General features: G+C 41.7%; 1 protein-coding gene across 3 annotated transcripts; it reads left to right on the forward strand.

Annotated features, from left to right (window-relative positions):
* Positions 1 to 1420: 1420 nt before the first annotated feature.
* On the forward strand, positions 1421 to 17334 carry TMEM9B (TMEM9 domain family member B). 3 transcript variants are annotated; one of them, XM_081063238.1, is made up of 6 exons: positions 2554 to 2771; positions 3219 to 3451; positions 5988 to 6079; positions 9351 to 9459; positions 11662 to 11796; positions 16163 to 17334. In XM_081063238.1, the coding sequence occupies exons 2-6, from the start codon at positions 3347 to 3349 to the stop codon at positions 16316 to 16318; spliced, it is 597 nt and encodes a 198-aa protein (XP_080919364.1). In that variant the 5' UTR covers positions 2554 to 2771; positions 3219 to 3346; the 3' UTR covers positions 16319 to 17334. The 3 variants fall into 3 exon arrangements, with proteins under 3 accessions (XP_080919363.1, XP_080919364.1, XP_080919365.1); XM_081063237.1 differs by lacking the exon at positions 3219 to 3451 and having other exon boundaries at positions 1421 to 2771; XM_081063239.1 differs by lacking the exon at positions 2554 to 2771 and having other exon boundaries at positions 3011 to 3451.
* The last annotated feature ends 549 nt before the right edge of the window (positions 17335 to 17883 follow it).

Genomic DNA, 17883 nt, shown 5'->3' on the forward strand with positions numbered 1-17883 from the left:
ACAGGCAGCAGAGGGCAGAAAATCTAACTAAAGGCACCAAGTAGGAGGGAGCATCCTGACGATGCACATGGTAAAGGAGAGGGCTCATCATATCTGATATTCCCAGATATGCTCAGAAATAACTGGAAGAACTTGTGTGTGTGTGTGTCTGCTGCCATAGCCACTAGAGGCACAATCAAGGAAACCATCATCATGGATGCTGTGCATGACACCTTCTGTCCTGCACTAGTGTGACCTGAGACAGGGCTGGGTAAATCAGAAAGGATGGGGTGTCAAAATAAGAAAGAGGCATCTAGACAGCTTTTTGAACAACTGGAGGAGAAAGGGGGCGGAGGACTGCAGACAGTGCTGGCAAAACCTTGGCCCTAGATACACTTGTCCCAGATACATAAATTGTCACTTCTGCTTCCTAACCTGACTTTCACACATACATTTAGAGAAGGCTTTTCTTACTTTCCTGTCCATCCCCCACCAGGGAATTTTTCAGGCCTCACAAAGAAGTGAGAGGGCCCAGGCCTGGTGGGAGGGTGCACTTGGGCTTGTGTTACTCCTTAAAGGGAGTGAAGTAGGGAGACCTAGTCACAGGGAAACAAGGAAAAGAAAGGGGAAAAGAGTGGGCACTCACTATGGCCAGTCTTGCCTGTAAACAGAACAACTCCAATGTGACCTGAAGATCTGGGACAATCTAGGTCAGAAATCTCCCCTTTTCTATTACAGTGCCCCAGATCCCATCTGTACTTCTTTGGGCATCTCAGCTTCACCCTCTCATTGTCAGAAAGGAACCAAGTAGGGATTCAAGTAGGTACCCGATTGAGACTGACTAGAGGAGCCTCTCCCATTCCCCTTTTTTGGGTCCCCATAAACATTTATTGGTTTTTTACTATATCCTACTTTCCAGGTACAAAGATAATAGACAAGGTCCCTGCCCTCAAAGAGCTTGAAATATTTTGGTGGAGGTTAGGAATATAGAGGCAGATATGAAAACATAATTTTACCATAATGGGGTTAGTTAAGAGAGATCTACACAAACAGAAGGGACTACACTTAAGTCAGGGAAAGCTTTCTAACTTAAAAGACCCCTGACCTAAGGGAAAAGTAAGAATTATGTGGGTATGGGCAGGGCAGAACAAGACGAAATGACCCCTCCACTTCTATTGCATCACCTAAAGTTACATTCCTTTTTTTGACATCTGCCTCACCCAAACCCTTGGCTCTAGCTGTGCCAGTCCCTCCCCGTCACCCCTCCCCTTACCCAGTCCTCTTCTTTCAGTCTCCAGCCAGGCAACCATCTTACAGTCACACTCCACGCAAGGCAGCCACATTCTATATTCTAGAACAGCGATGCCTAACGTAAATATTAAAATTTATAATAGCCACATTTAAGAAGTAAAAAAGAAACGAGTGAAATTATTTTAATGTATTTTATTTCACCCAATATATCCAAAATATGTAACCTTAATATAAAAACATCGAGGTTTTTTTGTACTAACTCTTTGGAATCTGTGTATATTTTACACTTACAGCATATCTCAATTCAGAGCCATAGTTCAAGTGCTCAGTTGCCACGTGTGGCTAGGGACTGACTACTGTATTAACAGTGTAACTCTGAAATTCTCCCTAGACAGAGTGTACTTGGTGTTTCTCCATTGAACAGATGAGGCCGGTCCGTCCGAGGCAGTACTGTTTGTCTCCTCTAAGCCTCTGTACCCCCATCAAGGCCCTGAGAACAATTTTGAAGAAGGAAGAGAAGGCCTATGAGGTTTCAGCCAGAGTAAGCACTCCCTTTAGATGCTAGACCTAGACAATTAACCCTAAGAGGACCCCAAATTAGCTGATCAGCAGGCTTTTAGCAATCACAGATCAAGATTTGACCCCAAGTGTCTCCAGATTGTCCTTTGGCCAGCAGAACACCCACTACAAAGACTTGATATTTCACTAATGTGATGGGGTGGCATCTTCATAGGGCAGCTGGCAGGGGTCCTGGTGAAGGGTCACCTAGTCCTGCCCCTCTGGTTCTGGTTCGGACTGGGTATCACTTGCCACTTGGGACTGAAAGGGGCTAAATACATTTGGTGCAGTATCAGACACCTCCTTGTGTTAGATTCCAGCTTGAACAAGAAACATGGGAGAAAAATACTGTTAATTAAAACACTCCCACAAACTAGAAGCCCACCTTTAAAAAAATGTTTATCAAAGAAACACGGGTATTCCACGGGAAAACCTGAAATCCATACATAAAGACTTTAATCTCCTCATATTGAGCCGAGAACCAGAAAAAGCAAGTGTTGCCCAAGGTCACTGAGCAAGTCCGCAGTGGTGTGATGAGCTCTGTAGCCTTTTCACTACCCCACCCCCTTCTGTCTCCACTAACTGAAAAATATTTTAATTGGAGACAATGCGCCATGTCCCCGCTTCTCCGAAGTTACCTGCGTCGGATGAGCCGCGCTGGAGCGGGCTGGGTTAGCGCCACCCCCGCTTGCGGGCCGGCCGCCCTGACCCGCATGGCAGCGCCTCCGTCGCGCACCGTCGGAAGTCCCGGGCGGCGGAGGCCGCGAGGGCGGTGCTTTCGCCGACTGCTCACCTTCCGGAGCCCGGCCCGGCCCAGCCCGCCGCTGGAGCCCGATTCCTGCGGGCCGGCTGGACCTGGGCGGCCAGCGCCCAGCGGGAGGCAAGCAAGGACTCCCAAGGGGAGGCTACACCCGCGGAGGCAGCTCCAGGAGACGTGTAGAAACCCTGCGGGGAATGGCGTCCGGGAGGCGCCCGAGCGGCAGGTTAGTACCCCAGGTGCTGGAGCAGATGCCTGCCTCGGACAGGGGTGGGCTTCCCGGGGAGGGGTGGCGCGGCCAGCCCCCCGGCCGTCTCCACGCCTAGCACCCGCCCGGCCTGCGCTAGCGGGGATGGGCCGCCGTCTCATGAATTCTGCGGCTTAGGCTCGCTCGGCCTCCGGCGTCTTGCGACGAATGGCTCCGGCCTCGCAGGGGCGCGGGACGTCTACATCTGACACACCGGCCTGGCTGGGGTCCCCCTGGCCACCGCTCCCACTGCTTCGGCGCCAGGGGAAGGTGTCCCAGTCCCCCAAAGCTCTGCAGGGCCCAGGCTGATCCCCCGCAGAGGCCCCCTCGGCTCCCGGGCGCAGCCTAGGCCCGGCCGGCGCCAGCCCCGCGCAGCCTCGGACCCTTCGCCCCGGGAACCGTTTCCGGGGCGGATGCTTTTTGCAGTTGACCCGGCGCGGCCGGTGACGCGAAGGCCCAGACGGAAGTGCTGGCGGAGGCGCCCGAGCCTGAGCCCGAGCCGGGAGCAGGTCTCGGGGGGCTCCGGGCTGTGGGGGCTGCTGGGTCCCGCCGCGATGGCGACCCAGTGGGGAGGCCTCCTTCGTCTCGGCTCCTTGCTCAGCCTGTCCTGCCTGGCGCTATCGGTGCTGCTGCTCGTGCAGCTGTCAGACGCCGCCAAGGTGAGTCCCGCCCAGCCTGCGCTCCAGGCCGGAGCTCCTCCCCTGCCTCCCGCGGGGCGGGGGTCTGTCAACCTGCTCCCCACCCCAGTCCTTCCCCGGCCCTGACGGCTCGACCCCTGGCTTCAGTCCTGCAGCCCCCCCCCCGCCCCCCGCCGCCTGCCCGGTAGCACCCGCGCCCCCGGCCCTGACAGTCCGACCGCCGTCGCCGCGGCGCCCAGCTCCACCCAGTCCTGGGAGCGCCCACCGCCGGGACTGCGCCTCCCCCCTCCTTGGGCCTTCCCCTCTCAGCCCCGGCAGCTTCCCTTGTCCTCGTGGGAACTGGCCACTCGTGGCAGCCTGCCTTCCCCACAGGACCCCCAGAGCCCCTCTCGCAGGCCCAATACCCTCCTCTGACCCCCTCCAGGATCTCTTGGCCCCTGTCGTGCTTCTCTTAGGATCCACACGACAGGAGAGGTGGCTGAGGTTTGGGCCTTCTCGTCTGCTCCATCCCATCTTGGCCCTTCTAGTCCCCTCATTCTGCTTTCTGACCTTGACGCCCCTGCCCTCCAGACCTGCCCTTCACACGTGGGCTTCCTCCTTGATGAGCTAGCTCATTTACGGGGGAAACGGAAGGGATTCACAGTCATGTGATGGGAAAACAGAATGACATTTGCATTTTTTAAAAAGTAGGAGCTTTAATCTATAATATCTTCATAGGGACTGGGAAAGACGCATTACAGGCAGAAAGATGGGGGGCGGGGTTGATCAGGGGTTCTTTCTGACATCTTCCCTACCTCCCACCAGAAAGGGGAACAGCAGCAAGTTTCCTGACTTTCAAAACATTGCTGGCACTCTCTGCATATCTCCTGTCATCACTTTAGGTACTGTAGTGTAATCATGGACTTACTTGTCAGCCTCCTTTACCAGGGCGTGTCCTGATGCCCGCAGAAACCATGTCTTACACTTAGCTGAATCCACCTCACTGAGCACAAATTCCAGCACCAAGAAAATGCTGACTGAATTGTCAACAGCTCTGCCAGACATACCACCATATATATATATATATATATATATATATATAGGAGCAGTGCACCTGGTCCTCTGGGCACCAATGAGCCACTGCCTTTTCAGACAGATTTTCCTTTGTTGAGGAGCCGTCTCCTAATCCCTCTATTCATATGTTAGTCACCTCTTCCTCCGCCTCTTGAAATGTGCTTTATCTGTAGTTGTCTTCTCTGTCTACCAGGGATTAGAAGCAAAGTTTCCTGTAAAGGGTAGACCAAACTGGTCTCAGCTAGACTCAAGCTACTTCCCTTATGTGCTTTCTTTATAATTGTAGCTGGGTGCTTTGAAAACCTCATCCCTTCCATAGGAATCTGGCCCAACCCCTTTTATCCGTGTTAATGCCTTTCTATCAAAGGCTGGAAGGATGGTGAATAGAATTGTGACTTGTTTTTTTGGGTATTTTTTAATTTGATTCTTCCGCATCCTTTTATAATCAGCATTCTTTTTTTTTTTTTAAGATTTTATTGGGGAAGGGGAATAGGACTTTATTGGGGAACAGTGTGTACTTCTAGGACTTTTTTCCAAGTCAAGTTGTTGTCCTTTCAGTCTTAGTTGTGGAGGGCGCAGCTCAGCTCCAGGTCCAGTTGCCGTTGCTAGTTGCAGGGGGCACAGCCCACCAACCTTTGTGGGAGTCCAACCGGCAACCTTGTGGTTGAGAGGACACGCTCCAACCAACTGAGCCATCGGGAAGCTCAGTGGCAGCTCAGCTCAAGGTGCTGTGTTCAATCTTAGTTGCAGGGGGCGAAGCCCACCATCCCTTGTGGGAGTTGAACTGGCAACATTGTGGATGAGAGCCCACTGGCCCATGTGGGAATCGAACCGGCAGCCTTAGGAGTTAGGAGCACGGAGCTCTAACCGCCTGAGCCACCGGGCCGGCCATAATCAGCATTCTTATTTTCAGGCACAGCTTTCCGTTTACTATGTCTTTCTGCTGCCATGTAGATGGCAATAATGGTGGCACAATTTGATTGTCATCTGACCCATAAATGTGATTAATATTTATTAATCCCATTTAATAATGGATACCGTATCACATACCATATCACATATTAGGTATTATTTCAGAATGATTTTATATACTACTGTATTTCCCCGAAAATAAGACCTAGCTGGACAATGAGCTCTAATGTGTCTTTTGGAGCAAAAATTAATATAAGACCCGGGCTACCGGGTCTTAATATAACATAACATAACATAACATAACATAACATATAATAAATATCTACTAATTTTTGATTTAAAAGATGCATTAGAGCTGATTGTCCAGCTAGGTCTTATTTTCAGGGAAACAGGGTCTACAATGATTCATTAGCATTACCAAAAAGAACTGTTGGCTTTTAAAAACTTGGATCTCTCAAAGTTATTTAAAGTTTTAAGTGACTAGTTTTAGAATATTTGTCAGGGATGCTTAGCAAAATGGATATGGTGCAGTTTTTAAAAATATTGATGATAAATTATCAATAAGCTATACTAAGTTCTATTTTGGTTACAGGATTTCGAGGATGTTCGATGTAAATGTATCTGTCCTCCCTATAAAGATAATCCTGGACATATTTATAATAAGAACATATCCCAAAAGGATTGGTAAGTATTCTGGATTACTGAATTACCTGTCAAATTTCTTTCGTGGTTATCACTGTTAGCTCAGAATGTTCATCCAATTTATTGTTTTAAGTATTTTTTTAAGCAAAAGTGTCAAATGAAAAAGTGAGAGTAAGGCCCTGAGTACATTATGTAAGCCTAAAGGAATATATTAATAGCAAAACACTAAGCCCCAGGTAGGGAGGGTTTTCTGTGGGGATGGGGCTGAGTTTGTGCCACCTAAACTACCCATATCTATCTTCCTGCACCCCCTTAAATTTTGGTCCTCCCTCTTGCTTTTCAGTGGAAGGTAAGCCTCATTTATCTGCATTACAATTTTTATAATTTGCAGGTTTTGAAGATATATTACCAAATATAGGAGAAAGCTCAGGAAGGAATGGGAATGAGCCATGTATATCAGAGTTTCCTAATGGACGTGCCATGAGTAGGTTACAGATGTGCTAAGATACTGATCCATTCAGCCTTGGGGTAATCAGGCAGGCGTGTGACAACTGGGATCCTGACTGGCTAGCCACCAGCTGCCTTCTCTGCTTATTGCAGTGGACCTTACAAATGATAGCTTTTTGAATGTGTGCCGTAAAATAGTTGGCAAGCAGTTGTTTTGTGGCAGGATGGATGGGCTTCTTCCCATGGAATTGTGATGTTTCATGGTTTGTAGCAGTACAGAGTAGAAGATTACCAGGATAGGCATAGAAGAAAAATAGCTCCAAATGCTACATACTTTCACGTGTACTTGACTTCAAACAGCAAAAGTTTGAAAGCCAAATTAAGTTCAGTCGGTTACAATGTTCCAAGCTGACTTTGAAAAAGAAAAGGCAGCCTTTGAACATGTTTAGTTTTTCTGATATTATTATTTATTCTTCTCATTTTGGTTCTATCTGATATTTGATAATTGTGTTCCTGATAACTTTCTGTGAACTTCCATGTTCACTTAAATTGTCTCATATTACAAAGTAATTTAACTATATTTTTATAGGTTTTATATCAGCAAGTTACTTTACATGGTACAATAAGTTTTTAAGTTATTCCTAGAAATTTTCCAAATATATTGAGCACTTACAGTTTATTCCATTATCAGTAATAGAATATGATGCCTATTATCTCAATGGCAAGTAAACTCCCTATTTAAGTGTGTAACACTAATCTTTTCACTGACTTTTTGTTATTCTAGGTTCAGACAGAATCATATCATTCATCCCTGGTTATTGGTCAAAAGAGGGAGCTTTGAAAATAAACAGTTGAAAACAAAGCTTGTTTAGGAATTTTTCTTCCCTCTCTTCCTTGCTTCCGTTTTGCAGCTGAGCCTTTTACCGAGGATGGGTTCCCAGCTGTCACTGAAAGTTTTTAACTGGCAGAAGAGCAGGCAAGCTTTGATTAATCATGGTGTTATGGCTTTACAAGGCCTCCAGTATCTGTCTGGCGCTAGATATAGTTTCACCTTCTGGCCTCCATTTTATCCAGTTGTTAGCTTTAATTCTTCATTGACTCCCTCTGTGTGACTTAAGAAAAGTTTTGAGTTCTCTGTTTTGTGTTTGGTCTGTGATTTAAAGCCAATGATTCCTCTTTTGGGCACTAGGGGGAGGTGTTGCCTGGTTCCTGAAGCGGTTAGGGTTTTGTGTTTACAGTGACCAGTGAGAACCAATCTTCCTGCTTCCTCACCAACCCTGCACAACTTCTGCACAGCACTCAGTATTTATTCGTTATTAAACTGGATTTGTACTTCAAAAAGAACACTCAATACTCAGCACTTAGATTCCCAAGTAATTCTTACGTTGTTTTTATTGAGGCTTCTGAAGCTGAAATAAGAAATTAAATGGGAGATAAATCTAATTTTCTTGAGGTTCAGAGAGATACAGGGGGGCCTGATCTAGGAGGCAGGAGCCCTGGATTCTGGTCCTTTTAACTACTAGTTTGCTCTATGATCTTGTACAGATGACTCCTGAGAATGCTGGACTGGATGGGCTCTGTGATTCTAAGATAGCTACCCCTGTAATGGGATTTAGCTTCCTCTGCCTATTGTATGCCTGCATCCAGCTTGATAACAGTCCTGCTCGTCTATATGTCTGGAACAGATATCACACATTTATATGTTGTGGGACCTTATTTGAAATTTTACCAGTAAAGAATTTTTTTCATTACATACTACCTTGGTTAAAATTACCTGTTAAGTATAACTGATTGAACATTTATCATTTATGCCATTTTTGGTTTTCTTATGCCATAGCTCAGAGGGATGGAACACAAAAAAGTATGTTTTGATAGGGCGAAGGGAAAGAATCAGCTTAGAGCATTGGGTGTCCCCGCGCAGAATGGGTGGGATGAGACAGAAAGCTATGGCAGAATTCTTGTGGCAGCCAGAAATGCCTAATAAAGAGATGACAAAAGGGAAGAAAATTGCCCAGGAGCTGGCTGGAGGACAGGAAAGCCTTGCCTATTTTTGCTGAAGGCTATCAGAGTAGTAGGCTCTTAATAGCTGGGGAGAGTAAAAATTTAATTATTTCCTAGAATTGGCAGATTTCTGGGAAAATATTTTTTTGATAGAATTGCATTTTTATAAGCCATAAATAAATAGCCTGGAAAGTAGAGAAAAATAAATAGGCAATATCTAACAATAAAAACATTGTCTTTCATTATTTTTGATATACTTCTCCCAAGTTATCATTTTTCTTTTAAAAATATTTTCATTGTCCTAATCCTCCTTTTCCATGATTTTTCAATAGATTTTTGCTCATTAATAAAAGTAATTATTTCTTACTATAGTTTTGACTGTTCAGGTTTCAGAGTTTCAGAATTTATCAACTGTTAAGTGTGATTATCTATTCATATACCACACTGGATGTTAAGAATGATGTTAGTTAATTTATAAAAGAGATAATCTCATATTTGAACAAAGCCCCAGTTACTTTAAATCATTTAAAGCAGTTTTGCTTGGTAACTGAACATGTCTGAATATGACTTGATCTGCTAAGCCGTTTTTGATCCCATTTGGGAGTTTTCAGGTGCATTTTTAACTAACAGTAGCACTTTTCAAAATAGTTACTACATATGCGTCTTTATGATTTTGTAGACGCTTAAATCTTACCAATTGATGATATTAAGAGAGGAAATGGTTTCACTTCCCTTACTGATTATTTGTTCCTTATATTCTTTCGTTGGGTAAGTTCAGAGATTACTCAGGATCTCAGGAAAGCTTTGACCGGTGTGAGTAGAAAATCTAGCTAGCCTGAAGCAATCTTGTATCTTCGTTTTTCAGTGATTGCCTTCACGTTGTGGACCCCATGCCTGTGCGGGGGCCTGATGTAGAAGCGTACTGTCTACGCTGCGAATGCAAATATGAGGAAAGAAGCTCTGTAACCATCAAGGTAAACGAAAAGATCTGCTCTGCTTCTGCAATAATTCTTGATGGTATCAAGATAAGAAAGAAAATTGAGAGTATACTGCTAAGCGAAATAAGTCAGACAGAAAAAGCAGAGAACCCTATGGTTTCACTGATATGTGGTATATAAACCAAAAACAACAAAAGAACAAGACAAACAAATGAGAAACAAAAACTCATAGACACAGACAATAGTTTAGTGGTTACCAGAGGGTAAGGGGGTGGGGGTGGGAGATGAGGGTAAGGGGGATCAAATATATGGTGATGGAAGGAGAACTGACTCTGGGTGGTGAACACACAATGGGATTTATAGATGATGTAAGACAGAATTGTACACCTGAAATCTATGTAATTTTACTAACAATTGTCACCCCAATAAATTTAAAAAAAAAAAAGATAAGAAAGAATTTTGGACATCTGAATTCTACTTTAGTTACATAAACTACTGCTCTCCTCCACCAGCCCCTTTACCTCCTTCTTCCTTATCTCCAACTCCCACCCCCAAAGGAACAATGGGCCTGCTCTCAGCTTGCCTCATTGAGATGCTTTGTGGCTTAATTAGGATAGCTACATAGGTATGATGTGTGAAGTAGCAAAAGATGCCCTATGTGTAATTAGCACGTCCCAGAAAAATATCCCAGCTTCTCTGTGTGTTATGTGTGCCAAAGGCTAATGAAAGAACAGCATGATTAGGTACTCTTCTTCCTGCCTTCTCAAACTGTTAGAAAAAATTACATAGTGACTATTCTAGAAACATCACTTCTGAATTTCAAGATTTATTTTCTTTATTTGCTGTAGGAAATGGAATGTAGATTACTCTCAATACCATTCGGACGTTTACTGAGTTCAGTTACTTTATTGTGGTGGCTAACAGTTCTTCCCATTTTTTAATTAATTAATTAATGTATTTATTTATTTATTTTGAGCTTCCCATTCCTTTTTCAAAAAGAGGCCTCACGATGAATATGGGGTGGTCAGCTGTAACAGTTACAAAGATTTTTGTTGTGAGTGGCAGAGCTCCTGCTCCAGCAGGGTGCTGTCCTTTAGAGAAACCCTCACTGTACTTTTTTATTTTAAACAAAAATTTTGATGTATGCTTTACATACCCTAAAAGTCACTTATTGTATAGAATTGTAAGTGTACAATTCTATAAATTTTAGTAAATTTAAAACAATTTTTTAAAATCCAGTTTTAGAACATTCCCATCACCCCAAAAAGATTGCTCATGCCCATTTATAGTTAATCACGTTCCTACCCCCGCCCTAGACAATTACTATTCTGGTTGTGTCTCTACAGGTCTGGACATTTCATATAAATGGAATCATACAATATGTGGTCTTCTGTGACTGGTTTCTTTCACTTAGCATAATGTTTTGAGGGTTTATCCATGTTGTAGCATGTCAGTACTTAATTCCTTTTTATTACTAAATAGCATTCTATTATATGAATATACCACATTTTATTTATCCATTCATCAGTTGATGGACATTTGGATTATTTCCAGATTTTTACTGTTACGAATAATGCTGTCATGAATATCAGCATACATGTCTTTCATGTCTCTTGGGTAGATTCCTTAGAGAGGTAATTTATATTTAACTTTTAAAAGACTGCCAGGTTGTTTTCCAAATTGGTTGGACCATTTTACATTCCCACCAAAAACATATGAGTGTTCAGTTTCTCCACATCCTCACTAACATTTCCTATTGTCTGTGTTTAATTATAGCCATACTGGTGGGTGGTGTTAGCACGCAAATTAGAGCTCAAGAAAATCACTGGCTTAAAACATATTTTTGTATACTTAAGTTGATCTAAAAGGGTATTCTGTTGAAATTCGTCTGAATCACATTTTCTATTAGGGCTCCTTTAATTTGTCTTGGCTGAATCTAGGACACTAGCTTCAGGTGAAAAAGAGAACTGCTGTGTCAGGTGGTGACAAATGATTAGCAGTAGGTGAAGATGGATTTTTGAAGACTCATAAAAAAGTCCCAAAGACAAAATGCTTTCTTCCTTCTTTAAGTAATACCTTGGTGAAGAGTTGAGTTTGTTTCTTAATGTCGGAATCTGGTTTGTATAGAAATTCTTTATGCTTAGCAGATAGATCAGTTCTCACTGTGGCTTTACTATTATGCAAAATTCTGATTGCTTGGCTTGAACAGAGATGTAACTTATTTTCAATTTCCTTTAGGTTACCATTATAATTTATCTGTCCATTTTGGGCCTTCTGCTTCTGTACATGGTGTACCTGACTCTGGTTGAGCCCATATTGAAGAGACGCCTATTCGGACACTCACAACTAATACAGAGCGATGACGATGTTGGGGTAAGTTCTCAGCAGGCCCTAGCTATTCGCTGCCAGTCTCTGCCGTTGTCTGGTGGAAAGTGCAAATGGTCGCATAGAGTGCAACTGGTCGCATAGAGACGTTCCTGTGCTGGGGCAGATGCCCAACTAGAGAAGCTAAAGACACTTCATTTTCGTGTCTCTTTATGAGGAAACTGCTCTTAGAGCCATAAGTATGGTGGTTTAAACTGATGAACCTTGGTAAATGTGCTGTACGAGGCCTTGCCCATCAGTACCCAGGGCTCAATTTTCAGTGCCTTCCCTGGTTACATTGAGAAAAGCATCTGAGATAGTTTTCTCCTCAAGCTCCTGCCTGAACACCTTTCCCGTCAGCATCACCAAATATCACAGAAGGGAAAGAGGCTTTAGTGAAGGGGATGTTCTTATCTTAATGAAATTAAAGCTGGATAATCTGCTGATGTTTTATGTTTCCTGTTCTCCTTCTTTAAAAAAATCTGTCACCTTTAACTCTAGGGAAAAATAAAACCATCACTCCAGATTCTCTCCCTATCTTTCAAACCCATTTATAGTTGCACATATAGTTGGTATAATTAGTACATCATTCAAAAATGTCCAGAAATTGACATAGTCCACAAACTTGTTATTCGATATAGCTTAGAGAATTATATTACTTGTTTTGTCATTATCCTGTTTGGGGTTGTTTCCAAATTTTCAGCTATTTTTCATTACTATATATATATATATATATATATATATATATATATATATATATATATAATTTTTTTAGAAATTACTTTTGATTTTGGATTACTTTATTGGACTATGTTCCTTAAAGTGGATCAAATTCAGTTGAGTTTCAAGAACCAATTCCAAAAGCTAAAGCCAGGATGAGCCCTTGCCAACCATAGTCGCAAGTCGTTTTACTCTGGAATGGCTGTGGATCTGTTGGTGAGAGATGGGAAAGGGGATCCTGACTGGATGGCTTGAGTTATAACTACACACCGAGCCTGCTTTTTGATCAATACATTGGTGTCTCGTGAATATCAATTGTGAATACTCAACTTGTTTGGGAAAGATTTCATTTTTTGTTTTGTCAATAGCTTTCATAGAAATACCTCTATTTACTTCTTTTTCCCTTGCTGCTTTTATGAATTCAAATAATACATGAGTAACTTTTTATTATCAAATACTGTGCTGAATACTAGCAGTAAAGAGATGAAACAGAAATGGGTATGTAAAAGAAATGACTAATAATAGTGTGTTTCCCTCTTTCATTTTTAATCATATAAGAATTGCTTATTTATTTTTGAAGCATTCCTGGAGGGGACTGATAGGCTGGGGTATAAAGGTCAAGACTGAGCTCTGATGTGGTCGGACACCAGGCGTAGTGGGGCTGATGGGGTGAGAGAGCTAGAAGGACGGGAGGCTGTGAACCAGAGGTAGTAGACTCTCAGATATCGTACCCACATGACAGGTTTTCTCAGCCTCTGCACTACTGACCTTTTGAGTTGGATGATTCTTTGTCATAGGGGCTGTGCTGTGCATTGTAAGATATTTAGGAGCGTCCTTGACCTCTACTCTCTAGATGCCAATAGCATCCTCCATCCCAATCAGAACAATCAAAAATGTCCACAGACACAGTCAGACATCCTTGGGGAGCAAAATCATCCCCAGTTGAGAACAACTAACATATGAAGATGTTATGTGTCAAAGGCCATATTATTATAAGGCACATACATAGAAAGTCTGACTTAAACCACATGCTTTCCTTCCTTCCTTACCGCATGAAATACCTGGTTCCTGATTTTAGGAATAGACAATATCAATGTCATACACAAAGAACATAAAAGAAATGGATGCACAAATGTGTAGACAAAAACATGTAGGAAAGGCATGTGATTGGTGGGGTCATGTGCTTAGTAACCTTTTTGTTCACCGGTGATTGATTCTGTGTGAAAGTTGACCATTTGAGAACATTGTTTCTGAGAGGTCTGGCTGACTCTTGGTTATCTGTTAAACTGATTGTGGGAAGAGGAGGTTTTCTCATCATAGCTGTGAATTTAGGGTAACAATTGTACAAAACGAAGTTAAATTTAAATTCCTACAATTGTTGCTTATCCAAGATGAGAGTTCTCTCATATATATATATGTATATATATACACATATATATGAGACATATATATGAGATATATATACGTACATATATATGCATACATACATATATATGAGAGATATATACATATATATGTGCTTTTTAAAATGTTTTTGTTAGATTCTCAGTTAAATTGCTTTCATTTTTGTTCAGAGTAGAGCATTTTAAATCAAGTGAGAGTTAGTACAAATAGTTAAGCTCACTGCAAGTCGTCACAATATTTACTGTATCATATATCCATGACACATCATTGCTATTATCAAAGCATTACATTAAAACATGTTTTGTATTTGTTGTAATTTTATCAAGTGTAAAAAGAACAAACATATAAAAAGGGTAAATCTCTATTTGCATTCTCCCCGCATCCATGACCGTGAGCAACTAGTTCAATCTTGTTCTGATAGGTGGAGAACAGACCAAAAGGATTACTGGTTTGTTTAATCCTTTAAATTTGCTCCTTAAGACTTTTCTCCCCCTACCTTGAAGAGTAGATAACAGGACTATGAAATTGATAGGTGCTCTGCTGGCAAAGTACATCCTTCTTCCTAGTCTTGTTTATGTCAAAACATACCAATGGTGATAATATTTTATATACAAGTCCATGATGATATTCCTATAGTGTCATTTTACTCTACCTGACAAAATCAGTATGTTTAGACAATATGGTACCAAGTCAAGGTTAGGTGAGCTAAGTTTTGGTGTTTGTGCTAATTTGTTAGATGACCTTGAATTGGTTTATTTCCTTGTGGGAAATCGAGTAATCCAACAACTTTAGCCTTCCTTTTTCGTTACCTTGTTTCTTACATCTTTGAAAAGTTAACTTTATGAAGTTGTTCTTATTATTTTCATTTGAAGGTTAAAAATAAAAAAAAATAATGGGGTTTGCACAGCTGTTTCCTAAATTAAGTGAAAAGTTGAGGGAATTTTGGTAAAGAAGGCAGGGAAAGATCCTCTATAGAAAACTCTTTGATCTCTTTGAGATGTAGTCATTGTGTAAACATCTTGGTATATAAAGAAGACCGAGTGTTATAACACCACATAGTTACAATTGTATATATAGTTATGTGGTTGTGTATAGCTTTCCATAGACGTGCTGACTCCTGCCTGAATGTATAATAGAGCTTTTGCAAACACGTACGGCAAAACAATATTGTTTCTTTCCTAGAGGTATAGTTTAGTTTAAGAAGTACTACTTGTGACTTAAATCCTATGTTGGAACCTTTAGAAACTTTGCTAAATGAGGTTTCGGAAAAAGAGATCAAGGAAAAGGCAAACCAAAGCAATAAATTAGTATTGAATGCTTTGTCATTTAGGCAGCTGTGTTTACATCTCATTCATAGATAGATTAGCACAGTGGTTTCCTGTGTAATGACTACAAACATCAGTGGCACTGGTTTACTTTGACCAGGTTGGTTTTCTACAGGTACCTGGGTACGCCTTCAGCAGCCCCTTTCCTAAGGCAGCAACTAGCAGAGAGGCTGCTAAGTGTTCCGCAAAGAAATATTCAAGTCTTCGAATAGAAATGCTGAAGTAATAATTCCCCACTGTCCTTGGTAATAGAGGGTAGTGTAGCACTTGAGCTATGTCTCTTTTCATTTCAGAGTGGGGAAGAGGGAAATGAGGAAGGTTTTAGAAACAAGTTCATTTAGTGTACATGTTGAGGGTATAGGGAGAGATTAAAACCAACCGAGATAAGATCCTGTCCACTCATGTTCCCTGGGGAATGTGGCCCCAAGCTGTCAACCAACAATTCTAATACAATGGGAGTCAGGAAATTAAAAGACAGGTTTTTCCTCTGCCACAGATTAGCTGTATAGCATTGACTAAAGCAAGGAAAAGTCGTACTTTCCATATTTGTAGCATGTAGATATTAATATGAAAATAGATTTGTTTCCCCTACTCTCTAGGGAAGCTTTTCTTTAACACAAGTGACCACTGTTTGTCTTGGTCCCTGCTTCTTAAGGGAAATGCCTTTGGAAATGGTGACTTGGGGAACATTTCACAGATAACTCCTCATCACTTATGCGATTTGAACCACCTGTTCTGCGATTGAGTTCATCTTACTTCTGGCAGTTGACTGCCTAGGAGTGCTTGGCCAAATAGATGGTCTGTTTGGGTCTGTTCTTTGAAAACTCCAACTGCTTCTATCTCTGTGGCTGGATAGCCACTATTTTGTGTGTGTGTGTTTCACACTGATCATGCTGTCTCTGATGTTCTCATTCCTGGGCTTTCAGGATCACCAGCCTTTTGCAAATGCGCACGACGTGCTGGCCCGCTCCCGCAGTCGAGCCAATGTGCTGAATAAGGTAGAGTATGCCCAACAGCGTTGGAAACTTCAAGTTCAAGAGCAGCGAAAATCTGTCTTTGACCGTCATGTTGTCCTCAGCTAATTGGGAATCAAATTCAAGGTAACTAGACAGCAACGAGGCAGACAACTGGAAAAAATTGACTGAGTTTTCCTGGGTTTTGTTTTAATATTCTCTTGATTTTGCCAACTCTTCCTGGAAAAATTCAAAACCTGAAACAAAAAAACAGGCTTGGGATTTCCTTTTCTTGTTAACATATTAATAGAGACCTTTTTAAAAGCACAGACCTCAAAGTCAGACATTACACCTTTTCCTATTTGTGACTTTTACAAATAAAAACAAGTCTGCCTGCAAATGTCTTGAAGTCCCTTACCTGGAACAAGCACCCTCTTTTTCACCATACAGTTTTAACTTGGTTTTCAAGATAATTTTCAGGTGTTTTTTCTTTGGCAGGGAAGAGGAGGGATGCATGGAAACTGCCTAACATAACTTTCCTCAAGTCACTTTACTAAACAAACTTTTGTAAATAGATTTACCTTCTGTTTTCACGTTTCATTTGTATTTTGCAGTGTAGCCATCCTCATCCAAGCCCCAACTTATCCCTTTTGAATTTTGCGCTGACTATATTATCTGGGTATCTGGTTGGCCTGTGGCTGTACATGGTAAACTGGATCGGAAATGCCTGATGGCTCTTCTACAAATACAGATTTTCTTCAAGTCCTGTGATGTCTGATGCAATGCATCCGAGAATAAACTGGCCATTTGCTAGTTTACTATAATGACTAAACATAGTCCTGGTGTATGTGGTCTTTCTCATCTTCTAATATCTTTAAGGACGAATGCTAAGGACTTGGATACTTGCAATAAAGAAATTTTCTTTTAAACCCAAGCCTCCCTGGATTGATGACATAGACGTATTTGTCAGTATTTCAGGTCAGGTTGAGAGGCAGCTGTTTGAGCTCTAGTATGTGCAGCTTTGAATGAGTACTGGAGTTCTGGGTGCCTCCTTCTGATAGGTGTAATAGTTATTGGATAACTGGCTGTTTTCTTCCTATGTCCTCTTGGGAATGTAACAATAAAAATAGTTTTGGAAACACCTACCAATGTATCTATGTCTTCTAACTTTTGTCTCCTCCTTCTTTTGCTGTATGATGAGCTTGAAGATGCAAAGGCATTCTGTGTCCTGTTGCATGACTACTGTTTTGTACCAGTATAACCATAAACTACTGGTACGAAATTATCTGTGCGCACATTGTAGAGAGAGAGAGAGAATGTATGGGTACTAAGGTGAGTCTCTGAAAGTATACAAATATTTTGATAAATTGAGAGATTAAAATGCATGAAGGAGCTAAGAAGTTCCTGGAAAAAATTATATTAGAATTAAATTTATAAGTATGAGGTTTTAGGAACTGTTAAGGGGTATTTTGGTTAGTGAAAAACAATTTTTTTAAACCCCTAAAATTATTGCTTTTATTGTAAGTACTAAAAGTTGTAAGTTCAACTACAACCAAGTGAAATTTTTGCCGGGTACATCAGGCTGGTTGAACATTCAAAGAGCACTTAATAAAATCCATCACATCAACAGGCTAAAGAAGAAAAATGACATGATTTTATCAACAGATGCAGAAAAAGCATTTGGCAAAATTCAA

This window comes from Rhinolophus hipposideros (genome assembly GCF_964194185.1).
Source record: "Rhinolophus hipposideros genome assembly, chromosome: 10".
NCBI lineage: Eukaryota > Metazoa > Chordata > Mammalia > Chiroptera > Rhinolophidae > Rhinolophus > Rhinolophus hipposideros.